The 25,185-nt window shown below is 37.9% G+C and overlaps 1 protein-coding gene across 12 annotated transcripts in view; it reads right to left on the bottom strand.

Moving 5' to 3' along the window:
• Positions 1 to 25,185, bottom strand: part of TLN2 (talin 2) — a 105,069-nt gene that overhangs the window by 60,302 nt on the left and 19,582 nt on the right. For 3 of the 12 annotated variants that reach the window (XM_079318228.1, XM_079318230.1, XM_079318235.1), the window contains exons 3-11: positions 24,614 to 24,737; positions 17,623 to 17,726; positions 11,675 to 11,822; positions 9,128 to 9,225; positions 8,383 to 8,512; positions 6,963 to 7,115; positions 6,011 to 6,153; positions 5,295 to 5,422; positions 1,084 to 1,147 (exon numbers count right to left, since the gene is read on the bottom strand). In XM_079318228.1, coding sequence (XP_079174354.1) covers positions 1,084 to 1,147; positions 5,295 to 5,422; positions 6,011 to 6,153; positions 6,963 to 7,115; positions 8,383 to 8,512; positions 9,128 to 9,225; positions 11,675 to 11,810 — 852 coding nt within the window. In that variant the 5' untranslated portion in view covers positions 11,811 to 11,822; positions 17,623 to 17,726; positions 24,614 to 24,737. Of the gene's footprint in view, positions 1 to 1,083; positions 1,148 to 4,585; positions 5,181 to 5,294; positions 5,423 to 6,010; positions 6,154 to 6,962; positions 7,116 to 8,382; positions 8,513 to 9,127; positions 9,226 to 11,674; positions 11,845 to 17,622; positions 17,727 to 24,604; positions 24,738 to 25,185 lie in introns of those variants that run through there. The other 9 variants (XM_079318232.1, XM_079318239.1, XM_079318236.1 and 6 more) reach the window with 6 other exon arrangements.

The raw sequence follows: 25,185 nt of genomic DNA, 5'->3' as shown, positions 1-25,185 counted from the left end.
GAAGGCAGCAGGGGGAGCACCAGGTACATGGGAAACACCTTTTCATTCCCCTTGTTCTCCCTCCAAGGGGGAGTGCTGGGAGGAGCAACTGCAACTCCAAAAACCTCCTGCATCCCAAGAACACCTGTCAGCTCCAGCACAGACAACACAAGCAGGATCCCAAAGGAGCAGGGAGCACAAATGTAGCACCTGCCAAGCTCCAGAACTTCATGACTTGGGAAGCAGCTGAGCTTTTTTCCAAAAACAAATCTCACATATTCTACCTTGTTGTCCATTCTGCCCAGATCAGTGCCCTCACTGATGAGCTTCTGGTCCATGAAGCACATAATGATTGAAACTACTCATAGATCATAAGTGACATGGGTAAAAATCCTATGGTATGAACAGCATGGCCAGGATACTCAGAAGTGAATGAATCTGGTTTTTGCTTAAACTGTAATGTCAATGCACCACCTAAGGGTGCACATGATGAAAGTGTCAGACATACTCATCTGCAGGGAAATACTGAAACTCAAGGCAGAACAGACTCATTAATTATAGTATTTTTCAGCTGGGAATGTAGCAGACAAAAGAAAGGATGTGACATGTTCCTGCTCTTCAACTTGTCTCCCTAGCTGAGATCACAGATCACTCTGTGTCCTTCCATATGATTTTATCTCCCCTGTTGACCTCAGAATTCTCCAACTTCCATTGTATTGCCAAACCTGTATTTCAGTGGACAGAGATACCTGGTGCATCTTCTCAGACTCTGAGACCAATCCTAACAATATCAGTACATTTTACCATTTATACTTCTCCAGTCTTTGACAATGGGGAGATTCCCACACACACACCAGTGAATTCAAGCATTAACAAGCAGAATTGAGGCACATGTTTGAATGAGGCATGAAATTAAAACTGGCTTTTTTTTCCCAGGACAATAAATCTGCTGAAGAAATAAAATAAAAGCTGTCCAATACTTGATACTTCATTTTCTGATAGTTATATAGTTCAAGTATAGGCAAAGTACACATCTAGGAAATCTCAGATTTTTTTCTTATAAAAGTAGTGAAATTACAGTAGTTTTTTCAATCTCACAAATACCTGAAATATTCTTTTTTCAGCCCCTCTTTGTTTGGTATATTCTTTAGGCAGGAATTCTTTCAGGCTGGGGGGGTGGAAAAAAAAGAAATTCCAAAGTTAATGATTTTTTCTTGAGGAGGGATGCTTTCTACACATCTTTACTGGCACTAGGTCCCCCAGCCTTCTAATATGGGCGTTAAATAACTCCACAACAAAACTAAGCAGAGCAAGAACAAGTGGTTACCTCACCACTTGAGTAGCTGCCCCATGTAGTACCTTTTAATGTTTTGGAAAAATCATCAAAAATAAACAACAGCTGGGATACTTTCCATTCTTAAATTACAGGATGCCTCTCAGCAGCTGAGAAGGTTTCACATTTAAATTCACCTACACTTACTGTAATCTGGGAGAAGGGGACATGGAGCTGAGACACTGCTGTTACTTTACAGCATCACTGATTTACTGGCATATGGCAGCAAGTTCTTTCTCTGTGTCATCCAAGAAGTGTTAGAACACTAATATTGTACTGAAAAACTAGAAAGTAATTTAAGTGGACACTTAATACTATTGTGCTGTCACAAAGTAGAAAAGGAGCAGTTTTAATTTCTACAGCACTCAGATTCTAAGGTTCTCAGAACACAGATTAAATCAAGTTCACCCTCCCTGCTCAGTCAGAACACCTCATCTGCCCCTCCTTGCTGTATAATAAAATAACTCTTTATCTCAGCCAAATTTCACCCTAATCTGATGGCACATCAGCATGACACCTCAACAAATAACTGTTCTGGATTGTACCTTCCCATCTGGAATACTCTACTCTGATGAAACCATGTCATATATTCAGAAGGTCATTTTCCACCTGAAGGAACTTGCACAGTTAAAATAATTAGTCTCTAAGGATTCCCCCTACTTTGAACTTGAATCATAGAAAGAATCACAGAAAGAGAATGACTGGAGAATGTCCTCCTTATTTTGATTTATTCAGTAAACAAGCAACATTGAACAATGAAGGCTAGACTATCTACTAGGATACAAAGTTAGAAGTTTGGAGAAGGATGAATGGTTTTAAACAAGATTTGCAAAAAAATGCTGCACATGTGGGTGGCAGTTGGATTGGAAGTTTTTTCCTTCTATCACTTTCCACTATTTTTAAATCAAGAGGTAACTGATCATCTCAGCTGAAAGAGTGAAATGCCAGTTGGGAACAGACTAAAAGTATTTTAATTCTACCTATAATCCAGATATTTTCTTTGCAGACCCAGTTTCACTCTATTTTGCTTTTTAATGGAGCTAGCAAAAAGAATGGAAATATCATTTAGCCTTCTCTAATCCCTTAAATTACACATGTAAGAATGGACATTGAATTCAGTAAAAAAAAAACCAGCTAATAGCAAGCAGCATTGATTTAACTTGGCTTACACTGAGTTTCCAGTCCCTTAAAAAATTACATGAGTGCCAACACTTTGGTTGTTTTCATTAGCATAAGTGTATTCTTGAAAAATACAGCTTAATTCAGCAAACCAGGTTAGATTTAAGAATTAAGAATTTAAGAATGAATCAGCATCAAGCTCACTTATCCTTTGCAGCTTTTCTGCTTGTCAGTGTGTTTGCAGAGCAGTGGAGGTGTGCAGTTTGAGGTGCTCCTTTCCTACCTGAAGATGAACAGTGCAAGCTCTTTTTTAGATATTCTGAAAGGTGCCATGCAAAATTACATCTGTACCATGAAGAAGGACTACTTTTAAATTGGTAGTTAAATTCTTTCACAATTTACTTTGGTATGAGCTTCAAGGGGAATTCCAACAACCAATACCAATGTCTTAGCAAGACACAAGCAATAATCTTTGTTTGTGCCAAGAGTATTTTAGCAAGGACAAAAAAGGACATGAAAGGTCTCTCTACACAAACATATTGTGGACAAGGCAAACTAAACTAAGCTGTTTCCAAACAATTTCATTAAATACTAGTGCTATTCTGTTCTGCTTTTTGTACAAGCTGACAGATTCTCCTTAAGGGAACCTGTATCATCTTAAGGTTTTAGCAGTGAGTGACTGGATGCCTCTCAAATGTATTTTACACACTACAGCACAGAGTTTATATCAAACAAAACTACTTTCTTACTTGAAAAGAATCAGTGTTTGTGCACCAAACAGCAGAAAATAGTTGGATGAAACTTTAAAAAAATCTCACTCTTTTCGAGGGGATGAAAAAAAAAAAGTTTTTTTTCCTGAAAGGATGAGAGATGCATTCTCAGAAAAAAATAAAGAGCATTTAACTACACTATTTCTATGTATTGTTCATAATGAGCCAGGATCACTTGTCTCACTTAGACTCACAAAAAAAAAAAATCATGAGCTTTCACAACAAGGCTGTCATGGTGGCCATGTAAAATAAATGTATTGTCACTAAATCAAAAACATGTACACTTCAAATTAGAACACAATGACAACACAAGGGACTTATGGTTCTGGAGCAGGTTCATCTACAGAGGAAAAAACTGAATTATCTCCAAATGAGAAATGCTTAATTTTAGACTGATTAAACACCAGGACAGAGAGTAATTGCACTTAGTTACCTGCCAAGTTTGGTTTAAATGCAATCAAAGCCCTGAAAGAAAATAAAACAACAGCAGAGAAAATGCCCTACAGAATGTAAGAAGGTTCTGAATTTTGGAATTCTGTTTCAAAATTATTTCCACTAGAGTAACATTCTTTTTCTAATAGATTGTTCATTAATACCTTTCATCTATATTAGGATTAAAAAAAGATACTGCACATTATTTGAGTGATGACTGGTTCATGATGGACTCCAAAATATCCAGCAATGCACACAAAGTAGAAATATCATCCAGCCAGCAGCTTCAGTGCACCAGAAAACACACTCACTATATGGGAGCTCAAAAAAAAGAAAAGAGAAAGAAGCTCTCCATGAAAAAAAACAAGGAGCAGCTTAAAAAATCCTAAAAAAATTAAGCAACTGAATGTTGTTCAACAGTTTGCAAAAGTCACTGGTTAAAGCTTGGAGAAATTACTGATTTAAAAATTAAAAGCAACTATTTCAGTGAACACCCAACTCTTGAAATCATGACCCTGACACAACATCAGGAATATTCTTCAGTGAGTGGAGTGAGAAGTGAAGGATAAGCAGACAATGGACAAATCCCAGAGAAAAGTTGTTGTGTCACAGCTCCAGGAAATAAAAATCAGGAGTACACTGATGCTGTCACACTGGCCCCCTGCAATTCTTAGTTCTAACAGGAAAGGTTCATGGGCCAACCAGGAGCAGACAGACAGTAAAAAGAAAAGCTGATTATTAATTGGAACTGAAAGATGTTTATCCACACAACTGCACTGCTACTTCAGGAAGAGCCTTGAGGAGGGAAGTGTTTCAAACAGCCAGTGCTGCATGTTCCAGAGCAAGACACCACTTCAAAGAGATTCCCTAAGATACCATAAAACCCACAGTGGCTCACAAAGGAAGCACTGAGCACTCTGCCAGTGGAACAGGACACAAATCAAATACCCACCCATTGTTTTGTGCCTCCAATTAAGGTATTTATGAGCCTCATATGTAGGCAAGGCTTGATGGACTGTGCAGTAAATAGTTCTCTTTTACCTTCCTACATTGCTTTCCTCAGACTTCGGCCCTTGGTTAATCCTACTGCAGGTAAACCAATCAGAAAATCAAAATCAGTAGAAAAATGGGACATCTAAATTTCAGTTCAACTTCACTTGCCCTCCTGACAGCAGTAAATTAAATATCACCATAAAGATTAAGGGATGAGCCAGTTGTAAGCAGGACCTCTGTCCATGCCTGAAACAAAGAGCACAGTTCTAGAAATCCATTCACACAACACCATGAGAAGGTGAATCTGACAAAGTTTGAATCTGAAAAAGTCTGGAAATTTTCACTTCTACACAGGAGTATTCACTTTTTTCAAATCACAAAACTTCTTTCCACTCTTCTACTTTCCTGGTACTAAGTGTGTGCTTAACTGGCACTCTGGGAAAGCCAGTGCCCTGATTAGTGCTGTCTAATAAGCCACTGCCAAAGGTCCCCTCATCAGCTGAGGTTGCTGATTTATGCAATAAAGCTCCTTTCACTGGGAGATTTGCTACTCAAAATACACTGAATCTGATTACCTCTGCTTGGAGTAACAAAATGTGCTTAATCTGTGACAACTCAATATTAGTTACACTTGAGGTCACCCAAATTTAGAAGTTAGAAGTGTTTACTCTAAAAATCCAGGTTTATGTTTGTGTTCTACATGAGGTCCAAACTGGATCTGTGCTTGAAAGCCTCCAAATTCACAAGCCTTCTCAAAGGAGACAGGATGGGAACCATTCAGAATGTCATCACGAGCCTGGAGGAGATAAACAAAGATGTGTCAGAGACACCCAAAACAACTATTTAATCTCAAATTGCTTGAAAACTTGAAAACAGCCAGCAACACACCCTTTTCCTTCTGAATGTCTCAATCATTCCATTCTGGATGTGTATGTGACTAATAAAACAAAGGGCTAGATTATTTCATTGTGAGTATCTATGGATTGCATCAGCTTTTTGATCAAAAAGAGAATCTGACAGTCATTTCCTGATGTTTAAATAAAATACAAAATGCACATACACTTCAGACTGACCTGAGATTCCACATTCCACATTATCCAGAGAAGAGGGAGAAGAACTAAAAAGAGCAACTTGGGACTAAAGACCAATTTTAAGGAAGCAGGATGTGAAAGCCAGTGGATTTTTGGCTCAGTGTCCATTACTGGGTTCAAAATTTTTAATTAAAAAAATCAGCAAAGCCTCTGTATTATCATGTGTTTTTGAGAGGCTAGACAAAAAAGTGAAACTAAAGCACATCCAGAACTGGAATTCTAGAAGATGGAGCAGCAATTATTTTCTAGCTAACCTACATAGTTTTCCTGAGACAAGATAGAAAGTACTGTACCTGAACATAAAGCAAATTAAGCTGAACAGGATCTCTTGAATCTACATTCTGGTCTGAATAAAAGAACTTTCGTCTCAAGAGAAGTGTTTCATTTTCATCCACTCCTTGCTCTCTGAAGGTCCGGCTGTGATCCAGCCAATTTACTGCAACAAAGTCACAGACATGCACTTAAATCCACACTGGAAACTGTGGAAAAGTGTGAAAAGCCTTTGTGAAACTCATGGGATAATTGGGGGTTCCACAGTGGTAGGGGAAATTCACAAGAAATGTCACTCTCATTTCTGTTTCTAATTATCAGTGCTTAAGGTTTGCTACAAATGAGAACTGAAAAACAAGGATAAACTACAGCACAAACATTGTTAATACAGAATAAACAACTATAGTAATGTTTTACCACTAAACTTAGATCTTCAAAGCTTCACAACAAAATTAGTTTGCCACATTTTACCTCTAAAACAAGTGATTCTGTTTATCTTTCTTACCCCTGAACACAATTTTAAAACATCTTCCTGCCACTTACAGTTAACCCTAGTGTTACAGCAAAGCAGAAAAAAAAACAGTTATCATAACTTGTCTTAGTTCTTTGGAAAACTTCATGTACAATTAAAACTTACACCTTCAAACACAAAACTACTTTTTCATGGCTTTCAGTAGGAATAAATTATTAATATCCAACTTTAATTAAGGGACAAAAACAATCCTTCACACTTAAGTTGGAATACCTCTACCAAACCAAAAAAACACTTCAAAACACCTGCTAGCTGTCAAAGCATCAACCTGCCCATTCACTTCATTTCAAAAATATTCAGCTGCAGACAGTACTGCATACAAAGGGATGCAAATACAGCCAGGAACCAACTGAATAGTCTAAAAATGCATTTCTGCATGGCTTATTTGCATTATACTATGGAAAGACATCAATCAGAGAATTACCCTGGAATACATTACTCACAATCATCATCTGTATGAAGCTTTGCCTTCAGTTTTTCCATTTTTCTTTCATCACGTAGCAGTGTCCTATCTTTCTTAAGTGTTCCTGTACTTTCCTCTTTTTTCTCTTCAAGATTCTCCTGGATTAATGAATATTCCTCATAATTTGTTATTCCTGGAATTATAAATAAATCCAATATTTGACCTCACCTTTCCAACACATGGTATCTTTGTCATATTGTCATTTACCACTTTCAGAAAGGTATTAAATATAAGGATTTTTTTTTCCTGTTGCCTACCAAGAGAAGCTGTCAGTTTAAAAACATGATGGAATGTAAAATAACTGTAAATTCCAAAATGCAGACAGGCTATAGTAAATTTCCATTAATGCAAATTTAGCCTACAATTGCTTCCTGAGGACTGAGTAATTTCAGCATGCCCATGATACAAAAGAAATGTGGCAGAGCCAACTGAGGAACAGAAACCACATGGAATATATTATATTTTTTTGTTTAAAGTGCTGTGACTCAACTCTTCCTGTGAATTTTACCTGAAACTCAATAAAAAATCAGTTCAAAATATTTAGCATATGTGCTAAGTTGTCCCCTTATCTTTGTTCTGTTTGTTTTTTTGTATGTAAGCATGTTTATGTTATACCAGACAGCAAATTAAATGCTCACCTGACTTTCATTTATGAAGTCAAACTAGTTTTTGAGGTAAATTAGTTACATCACATTAGAATCCAACATACAAAACCTCAAAACTGAAATAGGCAATTCACTTTCCAAGTAAAGTAATCAAAATCAAATTAAGGCTGCTTGAATTCAAAATGAGATTAAAGCACTGTTTTAAGATTTAAATTAATCTATGTTGGATGCATACTTGCAGTGCATGTATTAAGTATGAATTTGTTTTCAAAAATGTCTATTTAGCTAAGTATTGAGACAGACTATAAGAAATATGACACATTTTTGACCAGCTGCTCTGAATGGCTTCTGTATGTTGCTTTACAAATGATGCAATTTTATGATCAACTCTCAATCATAACAACACAAAGTCCTAAGCTTGGGTACATTACAAAGTCAACAATGCTCCTCTTTTGTCCAATTAACACCAAGAATAAATTCAGTTCTAAACCTCTACCTCAGAGCAGGAAAAAGTAAGAAAACGTAACGTACAATAAAAAAATTGGTACCTGTACTGTTGGATAACTTTGTGAGTTCAACTGCTAAACCCCAAAGTTTAAGGATACAGCTGACTCTCTGGAGACTTTGATAAAACCTGAACAACAGGTTTCAAGAAAGTGTTTGGTCATTAGTAACTTGAAACAAAATTAAATTTTTCACATGCATGCCAATTTCTAGCTGCATAACACCCTAACAATCAAAATTTAAGTATGACAGAAAAACAAACTCTTAAGCATGTGGGTCCCAAAACCTTACCTATCCTGCTGCAAATGGTAACCAGCAATTCCCCCACTGTTTTAGAGTCATCCACCATGACTGTTTTCACTGAACCATCCAACATCCGTATTTTCTGAGGTCTCTGTTTCTTTTTGTACTCCAGTATATCCTAGGAAGCAAACACAACTGTTTCTAAATGCTTTTGGAAGCCACCACAAGCCAAACCACTGCCTCAGATGCCTAAACCAGGATTCCCTGCCCACCTTCCAGGGGTGGATTTTTCCTTTGTTACAGTATAGGCAAATGTACTCATTTAATAAACTTGAGCAGTGACTACTTTTACATCTGCCAATGTCATTTTTCAAGATTTGTCCTAAGTGGCAAGACCTAGTCAGGGCAGGATAGACCAAAGAACCTTTGTGCTGTGAAATCCAGCATTTCAGGACTGCAGCAAGCTGGCCACAACATGAACCAGCACAACCTCACCACCTCAAACCAACCCCAACACAAGGTCACATCAAATATAAAGCATATAACAAAAGTTACTCTTCAACTTTCTGTTAATCATTCTATGAGGACACTACTGACCACAACAGCTCACAGTCACAACCTGAATGCAGGAAAAAACTGACATGTGAAGCACTGCAAGGAAGAGGACTAGGTCAAGCTCAGAACAGACTCAAGACCTTCCCACCCCTCTAAGTGCTAAACATTCTTCTTGCTATTTAGGAAACAAGTTTTCCAAGAATATGGTGATGAAGGAAACAAGAGACTTGCACCATACCCCATTTCTCAGCATGTAATAATCCAGTGTTCTTCCAGCCTCCAGCCATATACCTTTTCGAGGATCATCATCTGACAAGAATAATCCATAGTCAGAGGCTGTGGAACAGAACAGAGACACATTGAAAAATAACAAACCTAATAAAGTCAACATGGTTTTATTCAGGGGTAAAACTCTATTACACTTACCTTCCATTTTCTATAAACTTGGATAGAATTTTTTTTCTGTGCTTCATGAAATATTTAGTTCAGCAGCAGACAGCAGGGTACATCAGGCTTGGCAGATGACTTAAACAAAAGCTTCACTAAGCAATCACATCTACTGTGTATTATATTTGTAACTACTTTTCTTTGAGACAACCTTTTTTAAATGCTCACAGGGCCTGCTTTGGAACTAACCAAGAATACAAGCAAGTTTGGCCTTAACCACAGTGCACTATTTCAAGCACCAGTTCTATTTTCAAAACACAGTTTGCTTTCAACCCTCCACAAATGAGTTTGTAATAAACTTGGAAATCTTTCTGGTAGATGATTCAAATTTAGGTATTTAAAAATACACAAGGCTTCTAGAATTACATCCACAGCAAACACAGCAAAAACTTGTATCTTTTGAAGGCTAAACAATGTCAATTGATTCCTTCAGAACTATAAAATTTTCCATTGCCACACAAAAACAAACCCAGGCTTAGTTTACAAAGACTAAACTGTGGATCCACAAAACAAAGTATCATGACTGTTAATTTAAGGCCTATCCATATGCATGGATAATCAATACAGATCATACTTCACAAACAACAAACAACCACTCAGAGCAGCTGAGCCTGCTCTGCTTGCAGCTCTGCAGGTTAAGCTGCCCCTTCTCAGGTCCAGCAGCACAGCCTGTTACAGCAGCTCTGGGCCCCACCTTGTTTATTTTCAGCCATGGGTTAGAGAGCCAGGTAAAAATACCAACAATTTTCAGGTAATATTTCATCCATAAATGCCACACATAGCAATAATTTAATTTTAACAGCATTTTCCTTAAACACAAGATTGTTTATGCAATTATATAAAAGACCTTACACGTAATTGATAGAAGTGGAACTGACTTACAGATACCCAATTTAAAAGGAATAACCTCTCTAAAAACTTTTCTGCTGACCTTAATTAAAAACTCCCCTGAAATGTCAAGTGATCTGTACATATAGGGATACTTATGATACAGATTGAATACAGAATCATTCTCTAAGATTTTAGAATTTGTGTCTATAAATAGGTTGTGACCTTTAGAAGCAGACAAAATGCCTTGCACAGAGCATTGAAGTACCAAGGAAGCACAGAGTGCTCTGATATTCATTTCTGATATTCATGCACCTGGTATGAAATAGCAGGAGCTCTGCACATGAAAATCACTGTCACCTTTGTGCTAGGACCAGGCTTGTGGGAGAAGTGAAATGTGCAAAGCTGATAGCCACAAGAACATTTTCTGTGGTGCAAAACCAACTCTACTGCACCACTGTGAGTCTTCTGAACTAACAGGCAAACACTCACATTTTAACATCTACAAAAAAAGGGAAAGGATATGTTGGAAACATTTCTGTTCGTCACTCAACTTCATTTTTTGAAGTTTGTCATTGCACTGCAGCCTTAACTAAAGGAAAAGCCCTACTATAAAATCTGAGAACTTCTTGGCTTTTCTTTGATGTTCATGATATTCAGGGATATTTATCATTCAACTTCTCTGAATTCAACAGCTGCCTACAATCACTGCCTTGAGAGACCAGCATGGCAAAAATGCACAACTTTTATTTGAAAACTGAAGCTCTGTAACTAGATTTACAAAGGACTCCTGCAAAGGAGAAGCAATTCTCAGTAACAGTAAGTTCATCACTAGTAAGTTTTTCTACCAATTCAGACAAAAATTTTGAAATGGCTGTAAAGGTTGAGAGCTTAAACATCAATAAACAACTTGCTTTAAGAATCACTTTCTGGTAGCATTATATACAATGCAGCACCAAAGGGCTTTGATGTATCCAAATTTTTTGACAACTTTGGCTGTGCTAAAACCAGATGTTTTGTCCATGGTGCTTCCTAGTCTATATTCACCTAATTGACTCCATAGTTAGAGACAGTTACCTTTGATTAACCATGGTAACTATGGTATGCACAGCATGGTGATGATTTTAGTTATTAGCCAGTTTCAAACATTTCTCTTTGCACATTTTGGAGGTATCCAGCTATTCTTTTGTAATTCATGTTGTCACTTCCTTTGTGCTGAGGCACAAAATAATTCTGTGCAGATCTTCTTAGAAAAGATTTCCAGAAACGCTGATTTAAGTAGATAATTTTAATAAAATGTTCTTCAAGCAGGAGAACAATTTCTCATCCATTAGGCAAACAAGATATTTATTTAACAAGTCAAAACTTCACTAGAGACATCCATTGTGGGAAAACCTTTGTCAGGACAAAAGGAAGAAAAACAACCCAGCTACTTTCTGTCGCTTAAAAATCCGTTTGCACTTGTCCCCTTTCACACCAGAGCCCTACAATTTGAAATTGAGGAACTCACCTTGCCCTGTCTGAGCCTCTGGCACTCGCTCTCTGATGACTCTGCAGGCATCATACACAGCAGTGGAGGGCTCAAACTGCATTGTCTTCACCACATTGCACTGACGGACACAGATCTTCAGGGAAAGGGCCACCATGGTGCTCACTCACTGCAGGCTCCCACTAAAGCACCTGAAAAAGGCAGAAATGGCACTGCTGCTTACAGTTTTTCATTTATAGCTTGAATATATTCACCTTTTCAGTAAAGAAATAAAACCGGTTCAGTAGAATTACATCTATTCGAATGCATTTCTATATAAAGTCTCATTGGTATTGTCAAGCTAGAAGTTAGCCAAAATATGTCTTTTTCTTGGTATAAAAAAAGCAATTTCTCAAAAATTTCATGTACACATACTAAATGTTCATACTTTCTTTGAGGTAGGTTGAAAGGATGCATAAAAAAACCCAACACACTTATTGGGTATATTGGCAACACATTTACTGTTGACAGAAAATTATTTTCCTCTCACCCTACATTTTTATTAGCTGGTAACCAACAGCTTAAAATAACTACTTCATCAAAAGCAGGATTTTCTTAGCACATAACTTCTCTTTCCTGAAGATTCTGAAGTGTTATGGTTTTTCTCAAGTCTCCACATAGACCTGCTAGACATTTTTAGCCTGTTGCACAGCTACAGAGAGCTTCAAGTATGAACCATTTTTCATTTCAGTTATATTTCAGAAACTGACAGCTCTTTTTTTACAGAAATGGGAAGCTACAGATGCTTTTTGTATTGTTTCATTCTGTAGATACTCTGGGTTTTGTCTCCAGTGTCTTCCCTTGCTGTTTTAACACTCCAAACCACTCTTCCATCACTAGACTTTCCACAAGGATCTCCAAGATCTCTTCAGAACTTAAATCCTTTCTCCATAAATACAGAATGCACTAAAAAGCCCAAATAATTTCTGCATAAATTTATGTGTGTGTTTCCCAGGGGATCTAATGACTAGCTTGAAGAACTAGAAGTTTGTTTTCCTCAATTCAGGAAACCTGTTGCTGTGTCCTCCCACCACCACCTTTTTTTTTTTTTTTTTCCCCAGGGTCAAATTCAACTCTAAGAAAGAAGGACCTAAAAACATTAGTGGTCTGATTTCCTTCAGCCAGTGCTCTTGGTTTCAGAGAACCAAAGGATGCTTCATCTGAGAAAGAACTCATGAAAAATGCTCCTCTTATTAGCTTCCCCCAACACTGCATTGTCAAACTCAAGAGAAATGTTTTCATTTGCCTCCTCCAGTATATCCTGAGGCTCTAAATCTCCCCACTTGGCTTTCAGTAATAAATGGGACAGACAATTTCCATCTCCTGGGTAACAGCCAGAACAGGACAGCTGTTTTTTCTCAAAAGATCTAAGAACTTGGTCAAGACAAGGGCTGAGATCAAAGGAAAAAACAAGGGGAAAATATCTTCCACATTCCCTTTATCTTCTATACATTGATTCACACCACATTTAAATATTTCTCTGTGCAAGTAATGGACTCTGTGCTTCACCCAAGATCACTCAGTCTGCAGAATCGCTCACCAAAAATTAAAAGGATCCTGGAAATTAAGAAAATTTTCCATGAAACAGTTTGCCTGGTACTGTCTAATTCTCTGAGAGTAATAAAGTAGGAAATTTCTAAATCAGGCTGTGACAGATCTGTGCTTGTAAGGTGGGAGACTAGAATAATAAATTATGAATCTGACAGCTTTGGGAAGGATAGAAGCTGCTTTGAGCTCCTAAAAAAGCCACAGAGCATAACTCAGAGAAGCCAGTGCCTGCAGATAAATATTAGAGTGTGTGTGTCAAGGCCTTGAGCTGAACCATCACAGGGCTCATGTTCTGGAAAATCTGAACAATACAAAATTCTAACCAGTGGTTGAATTAAGATGAGCAGGCCTTGGTGTCCTCACAGAGATACCTTGCCAACAAAGCAAACAAGCACAAATATTGCAAACACAAACCATCCAAGATAATAAGATATAAAGTAAGTAATAAGATATTATCCCAAGATGTTATCAAGGACTGAAAAGTAGAACAAGTAACAAACCATTAATTTGAACAAAAGGTCCAATATTGTCTGAGAAATGTCCTGAAATTAACAGGAGGAAAGTTGATTCCAAAACAACCCCACCCTTAATTCCCACTGCAAATTAATTTAAAATTGCTTTTTCCTCCTGGTATCATCCAAGAGGAGCAAAACAGAACTAACCAACACCTAGAAGGACTGCCAAAGCTGAATAACCAATGAATCTATTCATATCTTACTGCACCTCTTCCTCCATCAGTCCCAACAGTAATTTCTAGACAAGCTTTTTCTAATTAAACAGTCATTTCTATACACTGCCTGTGCCACCAGAGCAAATGAACAGCTTTGGCATGGATTTACACTCAAACTTCTTTGTGCCACTTCTGCTTCACCAACAAATGGCTTTCTCAACAATCTCTTTAAAAAACCTTCTGTAACATTATGCAAAAATGAGTTGTGAATTCATCTATGTTAAAATGTTCAAAGCATTGAGATGGATGACACACATATGATCAAGTTCCCTAATTAAAGAGCTTGCATGATTTTTCTGTCAGGCTCATTCAGTGAGTACTAAATCAGTGTAGGATCCAACTCTACACTACTGAGAATTTCACAAGTCAAATCAATACTCTGAATATAAGCCTCAGGTAATGTACAAAACAGGTCTCCATTCCACAATACCTTCCTGAGATAACCAACATGATAAAACCACAATTACAGACATCCCAGAAATGCTTTCCCAAGAAACTAAATTGTACTTAAGAGTCCAGCTCTGCTAGACTGGGAAGGTGGCACTGGCCTCATCAGCTCCTGTACACAGAAACAGGGAAAAGGCAGCAAACTTTATCAAGCATTTTACAAAGCCTCTCAAGAGAGATGTAACACAAGGTAAATGGCTGTTTCTCCCAATATGACAGAAGTTTGCATCACCTAATTTCAACAGGAATCAACTATCATTAAGCCAAAAGCATAAAATAAAAAAAACCAGCAGAATAAAGATGCATGGGAGAAAGGGGATTTAGAGAGGAGACCAGTTAGTGCACACTGAGCTCCTTGATCATTTACCTACTCAGCTGGCTTAATTCTACCATTCCTATCCTGGTATCTGTGGTGTCTGAGCTGATGAGGCCAAGATTTTATCTGTATATTCTGAACTGCAGTGCTAAGCAAACAGAGAATACAAAATGTCAGCTCAATGCTATGTGGGTAGCATGTGCATTTCACATCCTCACCAGCTGAGTGTCGAGGTCACACAGCCCAAAAGCACCTGCATTTCAAAACCAGGCAACCCTGAAACAGCCACCAAGGACACTGCCAAACACTCACCACACCCATGCAGTTAAAGGAAAGTTGTCACTGCCAGTGTCTATGGTTAAAAGCAAAGCTCTGCCATGATTTAGGAAAGGTTTGTCTCCCTGGAGATATTTCTTAACTGGTTCATTCAAGCTTGAGCAAACAGAAATCTAGGTCATGAGACTGTCACAGCCTAAAAACCTGCATGTGTACATGCTAGTAGAAGCAAAGCTACATATTTTTATACTAGACTAAATTTGTAACAAAATCCAATGGAACAGAAGTCCTTTATTCTTTTCAGTGTCCCCACAAATTACCTGCTGGTGCTGGGCATCAGCAGTACAGGACACATGACATTTTCTGTTGGTCACAGAGGCTGAACATCTAATTCTATCATACATATGAAATACTTGTTTAGTGGACTGGTGCCTGCTAAGACCTCTGTGAGGAAAACACACTCTGAAATACAAACCCAGTTAAACTGATAGTTTTGTATACTTCCAAAATTATGAATGCAAATCAAAGCATCATCCTTCAAAAATGGAGCATAATGGAAGCTCCAGGCAGGCAGACAGGCAGCTGATTGCACAGGCATAGAGAGAAACATCACACATTTTACTCTAATTCACAATGGCACCTGTGTCAGCATTTTATCATAAAAGAGGCAACACTGCAACTTTCAAGGAGCTTTCTCTTCAGTGCTCCATCACTGACAATTTGTAACTCATTTACCACAATGTTCTCAACAAGGCTTAAGGGCTGCATTAATAGAATTAATAGAATTTCCAGAATTCTGGAATTCTAAATAGAATTTCTTAGAAGACTAAGCTGATTCTCCACCAGAGCACCAATCTATCATCTGTGGGTTGCATGCCTGAAACATATGTCCACATGTCACAGCAAGGCCACCATCAACTCCTTGCTGGAAAAGACACTGTGAAAATGTCATCAGTGGTTATTGCCACTCCACTGGGAACTGTGTAGTGAGGTGCTTTCAGGGATAGCAATCACTCATGCACAAATGTCACACTTGGAAAAACACTGGGCTGGAAGTTGTCTTGTCAGTAAGGTTAGAATCTCTTCTGGTCAGAAAGGAAATAAAACAATATCTTTCAGTTTCCCTTTAATTAGCTGAAGTGGAAGGAAAGAGCAGTAAAGCAATAGAGTAAAAGCTGATGTCCTAAATGGGCAGTAAGTGCAAAGACTTCAATTTGGAGGGTTCAGAAGTATCCTGAGAACCTCAGACACACACTGTCTGTCGTGGCTAATCAGAGTCCTGAAGCTTGAACAAGCAGCCAAAAAACCACAACCCTTCCTTTCATTGGTTAGAATACAAGGAACTTCACACTGTACATTGTTTATTCTGTTTGCAAGTATGCACAGACAATTAAAATGGAAGAACTCTCACCTGCCCCCCTGCCCTAAGAAAAATCCCTGCTCAATCTCTCTACACACACCCCCCTGATTAACCTGATAACCAAGTTCACTTTAAAAACCTTCAAGAGTCTCAGGAAAAATTCACTGCATTTATCTGTAGCATGCAGCATGAAATTTTACAAACTACTTGGAAAAAAAAAAAAAAAATCCCCACAGCAGAACAAAGATAAACCAGGACAAGCTTTGAAAGGTTACTATGAGAGCAGGCTGTAATTATTAATAGTTACCATTCTCAGTCCATGCTTTTTAGTCATGCAGCAACAGCATCTCTTTTGCTAAGAACATAGCAAGGAGGCTCCCTCAAGCAAGTTATGAAAGAGATTAAAATATTTGAGTCTTAGAGTTGTTTATAGGACAGTCAGCTTATTAGCAATTGAACTTCAGCTTGCTTTTTAAGTCAAAAGGCATATTTGCAAACTAACTTGCCTGTATATATATCTTCAAAAGGAAGTGTGAATTATAAGGAACTACAGGAGGAATGTCACTGTCTCAAACAGAGCTAAAGCAGCTTTTGGATAAGATAAGCAAAGAGCCTGACTGGAGCTGGTTGTGACACAGAAATCACAAGCCTGAGGAGCAAGAGCCTTCACCATGGCAGTCAAGATGAAGAACATGGGGTTAGATTTATCAAGGTTTTGTCACTAAATGGTAAAATTGGCTTTGTGCATTCTCTTCTGAGAGCATTACAGTATAGAAATGTTAATGCATCTTATTCTAGTAATGATTTTTCCTTGTTCTTTTTGCCACTTCTTACAAGTATTGAGATGAAAGAGTTAAGTCATCTTCTCAGCTATTTGTTTCATACCAATTCCAGTCATGGCCCTTTTTCCTAAGGCTTAGAGAAATCACTTATTACATGATCATATTCTCCAGTCTCCCTGGCAACTGTTCCAAAACAGTCAATGTCTGGTATAGGTTAATCTGCAGGCTGTTAGGGACAATATTTACTTGACACTTCAATATTCACACATCACATTTATTTTTCAGCTCAATGTTTCTCTTCATAAACAGAGCCACAGAAGTATATATTTCACAGACTCTATAAAGAAACTTTCATACTAATATGCACAAGCTTTTAAATTACTGGAGATTTTATGTCATTATACAGATTAAAAAAAAAAAAAACAAAAAAACAAAAAAAACCAAAAAAAACCCAAACAAAAAAAAACCCACCAAAAAATAATAGGACCTTACCTCAAAATTAAACTTCATTTAATAGAAAATAAATTTGTCTGAAAGTACTATTTGATCACATGGAAGGCTTCCAGCAGCCAAGTCTGTAACACAAAATACAAACAAGTTACTTTCTTATCCCCAGTTCAACAATTTCAATTTTTCAAGTACCTTCTCTGTCAACACACTGGAAAGAAAACAACTCAGGAAGTTGTAAGTTTCCTTTTCCCTTCTGGAGCCAGAAGTTGCATTGCCAAAATGTCTGTGCTCAAGAAAATAAATTTCAGTCCAGGCTTCTAAATTACAGATAGGACCTTATAATAAATTAATTAATGAGTTTTTACAGGCAAACACTTTGAAACTGCCCAGTCAATTATGAAAACACTTTATAGCACAAGTCTGGTGTTAAATTAAACTATCAGACTGACCTCTCAGAACTATTTATTTTGCATTAACTGTGGTTTTCCATGGTTTACTGTCCCTGTGTAGAAAACAGTCTAAAGCACCACAACTCAGGTCTCTCTGGAAATCTCCCTTCTTTAAGTATGATTGTGAAAAAAAAAGGTAGAAATAGAGTTCTGTTTTGGTTTTAAAAGATGACAAACTGGTTCAAGGCTTCAGCTGTTTTGAGGAAGCAGGTTTTCTTGTTTGGATATTTTCAGGCTTTATTAGACTTTTGTTTTCTTTTTCCCCTAGGTTTCTTAGGATCTTTTGTCAGCTTTTACTCTAAACAAAAGCTAATATATCATAGCAGTTCAATAATCATGAGGATTATTAATAATCATGAGAGAAATCAGTTTGGGGTCCAGAATTGCTAAATGGCTTGTGTGCAAAGTGCTCTGAAATAAACACCAGCTTCTCTCCCAGCATCCGAAAACACCTCCAGGCACAGCATCATCCTGGGTCTTGCTGCTACCAAAGGCTCATGTTCCATGTGTGCAGCATAGAAAGCTCTCATCCCATTTTTGTATCTCCTGGACAACCTAAAAGTTCAAATGAAGTTCTGATCCACAGCAGCTATCCAAATTTGAAACCAGTTCATGCATCAATTTAGAAAAACCAGGGTGTTAAAGAATAAATTTACACTTTCATCTACATAGTAGGGAATGCCTTTCAGCTGAAAAAAGCCCACAGCAATAAAAGAATTCTTGCAAATGTTAACCAACCAAAGCTGGCAAAAACATTTCTGATAAAACAAATTCATCACTGAATGTTTTTCTTGTCTTGTTTGGTTAGAAAAAGTGATTTTTTGCTTTCAGTGGACTTTTAACCAACATCAGCTCTATGCCCACACAACTCTTAACTGCAGGTTAACAGATTCAATGCAGGCAGAGTAAATGTAATATAGTTCAGACAATTATTTCAGAACCCACTTGATCACCTGCACCTGCATTAAAACTGGCAATGCAGTAGTTTGCTACTTTGAAATTTAGATGTCTGATCACACTCATCCAACTTTTCACTGCCTGCCAAGTCTCCAGTAAAGCACAAATAATGTGCAGCTATGCCCAATTAAAGGTATTCCAGCAGCCTGTGACTGTGGAAACAACACTCATTTTTCAAGTGGGTTATTTATTGCTGAAGCAGCCATGTATTTTTTTACTTATCAACAGGGAAATAAAGAGACCCTAAAAAAAAACTAATAATCACTGTCTCTTTATTCTATTGTCCTCACTTCCTGGAATGTAGAACTGGACTGCCCAGAAGCTCAGTCAGCAAAGCAGCTGCCCTGAACCCAGGATTTGTTTACAATCTATTGGAGGGTGGGAGCAATGAGTGCATTAAGCACCTAATTCCAGAAGTTTACACAGGGCTTCTTGAATATTTGGAGTATTTCTTAGCAGTAGACTCCTGGCTCCTCCCTCCCCTTCTTTTTCCTTAGCAGCAGCTACATTGCTATGAAATGCTTTTGTTTCAAAACAAAAGTGATGTTATTTACAGAACAAGAAAACTGATGAAAAAAAGTGCATTCTACTTCAGTCTTTTCTCAAATCTACTGGAGATTCCTATGCTGTGAATTAGAAGTAAATTACAGTTTTGCCTTAATAGATATTTCATAGGTATTCTCTAAATTCTTGGTGATAACAGTTTAATTCAGTAACATTTGGACTTCAGGCTCACTGAGATTAAACACAAATTCCAGCATAATTTCATATTACATTTCCTGAATGTGGAAGATATTTCTGCCTATGTATTTCCTTTGGGTTTATCATGTGTGCTCTTCCTGTGCTGTATTTTGTGGGCTGTTCTTTTTGTTTGTGCTCCTTTGATTGTCAAGGGTTTTCACCATATCCAAATCCTAATCTATGGTCCATTACATTAATCCTGTTGGCATTCAACACCCTTTACTGTATCACCTCTGCTGAATGAATCTTAATAATTAATAATTGATTAATATTAAGAGCTTAATATTTTAAAGCTATAAATGAGGTAATAGTTACTTTGGGACATTGGGAAGTTTAGTTTAGGACATCTGGAACATTGGAGAGCTCAATTCTATGATCAATATACTAAACATTCAAAATTCATGTTAACATATAAATTTATGCTATATGGAGTGAGAAAGTATTTTGAAATCAAACCAGAATGATGCAAAACAAATTTAAATTCATTTCTTTGCTGGACCAGGCCATTCTGCATTAGAGAATGAACAAACAGCACCAGTCCTAGAGCTCCTGAGATGAAACCTGGTTACCAAAAAAATGCAACTACTCTGAGGGGTGGGAGGAAGCAATTCTGGGTTAACTCTATACACATATGTAGAAATATGTTGTTACTTTAGACATGCAAGCACAGAGAGCTGGTCATGACCTTAGCTAGGTGTTCTCCACAATCCATCATCAAAACACACTCTGCATTTCAACACAGTCAAGGAGAGAAGTTTCCAATAGGAGGAAGACAATTGTATAGACACAGCCCAAGGTACACCCCAAGCTGAAAACCCCATCAGCACTTGAGAAAAGACACACCTTCAGAACACTAGAAAATGTGGAGAACATCCAATAAACCATTTCTGGGGGAAGTAAAGGCCAAGGCACAATTTGTTGATTTTCTTGTATGCTCAAAGCTCATGTTCTCCAAGTACTGTGATTTGGTATCAAGCCTCCTATACAAAATTTCAACATTAACCATGATTTCTAAACTAATTTGAATACATTTCCCTCTCCAAATAACAACCATTTATACAAGTGAGTGAAAACACAAAAAACAGATGAAGAAGCTGAGTGTCTACCTCCTGCATTTACTTCTTGAAGGAGGTACATATTTTTTGATGTGACTGTGGGAAGGGGAATTTAAAAGGCAGCTTTCATCACTACTACTTATTAGTGTTCCTCAGTGACTGAGAATTTTCTGTGTTTACAGACTGTGCATGTTACTGCTGTTCACTATACCAGAAATGCATAAAGCAGTTCCCTTTCTGCCTGATTTGCCTTGGAGGACATTAATTCAGCATTTCAGAAAGAAACAGCACTTCTTTAACTATGCAGCTGCCAAATCGATTCTTCCTGATTCAAATATGCTTTGAATTTCATAAGATCTTTCCACAGACATAAATCTTTCAGTCCCAAGCACTTCCTGTCATTTTAATTACTTCCCCTCAAGTCCCCTAAAGAACAAAAGAGATGCTTTGCAGTGTTCACAGACAGGATGAACAGCACTTACTGTGTCCTAGGGGAGAACACCATCAGGAAGGGCTATTCAAGTGGGGAAAGAAGGAGAGCCAATGCTGGAAAACACATACTTAAGAAATACATACTCTTAATACTCAACTGCAATTGAAAATATGAGAAGCTCAACCTCCTTCTCACTCCCCCCTCCCAGTAAATGGAGGAGAGATGCCTTCTCTTGACACACTGAGCTTTCCAAGCACATGTTTTTGGAATGAGACAGCCCCTAAATTAGGTTAGAGAACACAAAATAATCCTTTTCAAGTTGCTCCCCCTACTTCTAGATATGTGGTGGTCTTAGACCAAGGGATTTTTATATAAATATTTTATATTTATTCAGTAGGGTGAGGAGCAAGCAAATCTCCATCACACTTGTGCACTGATACAGTCTTGAACCAAGTCAGACCCCCAGATTTGTACAAAGATTGTCAAATCCCAAGTAATGTCCTTTCCAATCACCCCCACACTGGGAACTGCTTCCATTTCAAATCTCCTGCCTCACTATGGGTCACCTTGAAGTCACCTCCTGTAAGCTTGCTCCACACACCAGCCCAGACCACCATAATCCTGAAACAACTTAAATCAGGTCACCCTGAGGCAATTTGGGAAAGAGGAAGCATTGTTTGCCTTCAGGTCAACTAAGCTACTTAAATACTGCAAAAAAACTTCAAGTACTCAAGAGCCTCAGTCACTCAGAACTGGTTTCAGTTGCTTATGGTGACTGCAGACCTGCAAAACTGCAGCTGCAGATGGAGACAATGCCCTTTACCTGCCATTGAGAAGTGGAGTTAGCATAGTTGCCTATAAAGCTGAAGGATTCTGTGGCTAAAAAAACAAACAAAAAACCCCCCTCAATCAAAATTCCCCCCCAAAACAAAACCATCAAATGCAAAAAAAAATTTCAGCACATTCAGCACGTCAGCAACAGATCAAACTGTTTGTATGGAAGAATGAACTGACTTCTAATTTTAAATGACAGAGATCCCAGAAAGATAATTTTCACTGATTTTCCATTCATTGCCCTGGAGTTGAAGCTAAAAAACCCAACTAAAGCAAGCAATTATCATACCTGGTCTTTTTGAAACCCTGTAACATCAGTGTGCACAGAGTGAAGGCTTTGGAAAGGAAAAGGTAAGACACTGAATGCTTAGCTCCAGTCAGCATTCCAGTATTTTCACAATAACTTATAGTTGATATCCAAAGTTAATTCCAAAAGTTTTTTCATACAACATCTGTCCAAGGGACTGATTCCACTGCATACATCTGAAGTGTTTATTCCTTCCAGGTTTTGAAAGGAGAAATTGCTGTTATAACTCAGCTGAGTTGTCTTAAAGCTCTGCTAAAATCTCTCTGGTTTTCATCCCAAAGCCTCACTTCAGAAAAGACATTTTTTCTGTGTATTAATTCTCCAAGCATACAAAGCCTATATTCAATGTTTAGGCAGAAAAATACATTTATGAAAGCAGATGAAAGCAACCCAAAATTTATAGTGGAAGCAACACTCCCTAACCTTTTTCTCATTCTCTGCCAAAAAGCCAAATCACTACATTCAGAATTTGCACTAAAAGCAAAATTGGATAATCATGACCTGCATCCAATTCTGCATTTAATGGTTTTATTGGATCAAGTTAGCACATAGGTGACAACTGACCTCAGTGTCACAGACACACAAATTGTGTCACACGAGAAGAGCAACAGCAAATCCAGGCAGACTCCAGTTAATGATAAATGAAGCTGATGTGTAACATTCAGATCACAGCAAGTGAGCATGTCCCTGAACACTGGTGAAATAATCAAACTCTACTTTGGTAGGTAGCATTTAACAGGTCAAAATGCCAAGTGGCAATACCTGAACTCAAGTTGCATCTTTATTGTCCTGTTTATAAATATGTGGTTTAGATAATAAGTGGGTTTTATCATAACTTTTTAATTGTGCTTTAAGTGATAGAATCCACTTCTGTCATAGTGCATGCTGGAAGTAAAGCTGACTTGTCTGAAAATTCAGAGCAGCCCAACTCAGAGCTGTGTTCTGGATTTTCTTTCACTCCAGCTGCTCTCATGAATGATTAACACTCAAGTCTTCTACAACTATGCATTACTGGACAGCACTCAGCTGTATGAGCAGATGGACAAGCTTTTGGAAGCAATTCTGCCAAGAATGTCCAAGTCAAATGCTCTTTTTGGACTGGCATGGGGAACAGCATGTGGGAAGAACCACACTTCTAGTTGACATGTTTGCCACTTGGAATACTGCCCTGAACTGGCAACTGGCAAATATTTACAGAGAAAACTTTTTTCTTGGTTAGAGCCTGACAGGGGGCACATCAGTCAGAGGGCATGGAAGATGACAGATCAAGTCTTGTATTTAAAAGCACCACTGTCATCAGATAAGTAATATTGACACATTAAACAAAAGAGTTGAGAGGAAATACCTCTGTACAAATGAAATGTATATAAAGGTGCTGTGCAGATATCACAGCATATTTTTAAAACAACAAAATAAAAATTTACAACAAAATATAGACAACAGCAAAAGCATAATCTAATAGTTGTATCTGCAGAACCTTCTGCCTTGATATCTGTGCTTCAGTTGAACTGACAGGTCATTGCTCCAAAACTATCACAAAAATCAGGCAATAAAGTGACACCTAGCCCTGCTCACCTGCCCAATGATTGCAATTCTAAGACAATAAAACATATTCTTAATAATTTCAGAAATGGAAGTAGCTGCAAAGAGGGACATGTAAAAACAACCAGGACTGTGGCAACTTGAGGGGTTTTCACCACAAAGGACCCAAATGTACCCTCACAAAAACACAGGAGCTTTCCTCAGAAGGGAGGGGGTTGAAAATTCTCCCAGAAACTCCTGTGCTCTCTACTTGACGCCCAGTTTCTCTGAAGTTTTCATCTTCCAGTTTCAAAGGAGGTTTTCTTCCCTTTCCCTTTAATTTCCAGCAGCCCCACAACAGCTTCCAATTTTCCCTACCAGGCAGTCCCTTGAAACAACCAGGATTTAGGCCATGTTCCAGGGCATCTCTCATTCTCCACAGGGATTTAGAAGCACTCCCACTTTTTTCCCACTGGTCTAAAACACAAGCAGTTGTTTCTGTCTTATGGTCCATTTTCACTATTTTCATTTATGCAGTGCCCTCTCTGAGGACTAGAATAAACTGTCAGCTTTTAAAAGTGACAATTACAGCAGAGATGCCAAGGCCCTAAACTACCCTTTGAAGAAGAATTATAAGTGCAACCACACAATTCTCCCTGCTGCACAATACAGCTGAATTCTAAAAGTGACACCAGGAAAAACTTACTGAACTTACACTGTACCTCCACATCTTCCTCTGTGGCTGCAAAAGCCCTGCTTTAATCCAGTTGTCCAGAACAAACTTCCACTGTAATTCCAGGGCTTTATTTCACAGAAGGCATTGTGCACAGCAATATGAGCTGGAGAATGAGAAGACATTGTCAACAAGCAAAGCACATTTCAGCCACATGGTCAAATTCCAGTTGTGACCTTATTCCAATAAACTGCAGTGATGTGAGCTAACAATACTTGAATTTAGCCCAGAGGGGAAAAAAAATCTGTGTTTCTGTAGTTATGAACTATAAAATCTAAATTTTCAAAGGTCCCTGCTCCGAATTAAATATTCACAGAAAAAGAAACTTCCAGTGAGACAAGTTTCCAATAAATTCAGGGGATTACATGATTCAGTCTTCTCAAGGAATTTGCCTTCCCACACAAGCTGTAAATTTGAATGATTCTCAGAATAGTTGTTCTTCTATCTTTTCTGTAACTAAGATTTGTAGACAACTATGTCAGAATATTCATCCACAAGAAGTCAAATTTCCAAACAAAACTAAATTTTACAAATGGATGTAATGATTCCAAGAC

Source organism: Erithacus rubecula (genome assembly GCF_903797595.1).
Source record: "Erithacus rubecula genome assembly, chromosome: 14".
Classification (NCBI taxonomy): domain Eukaryota; kingdom Metazoa; phylum Chordata; class Aves; order Passeriformes; family Muscicapidae; genus Erithacus; species Erithacus rubecula.
The sequence above is the reverse complement of the archived record's forward strand: the minus strand, read 5'-3'. Positions and strand labels throughout refer to the sequence as shown.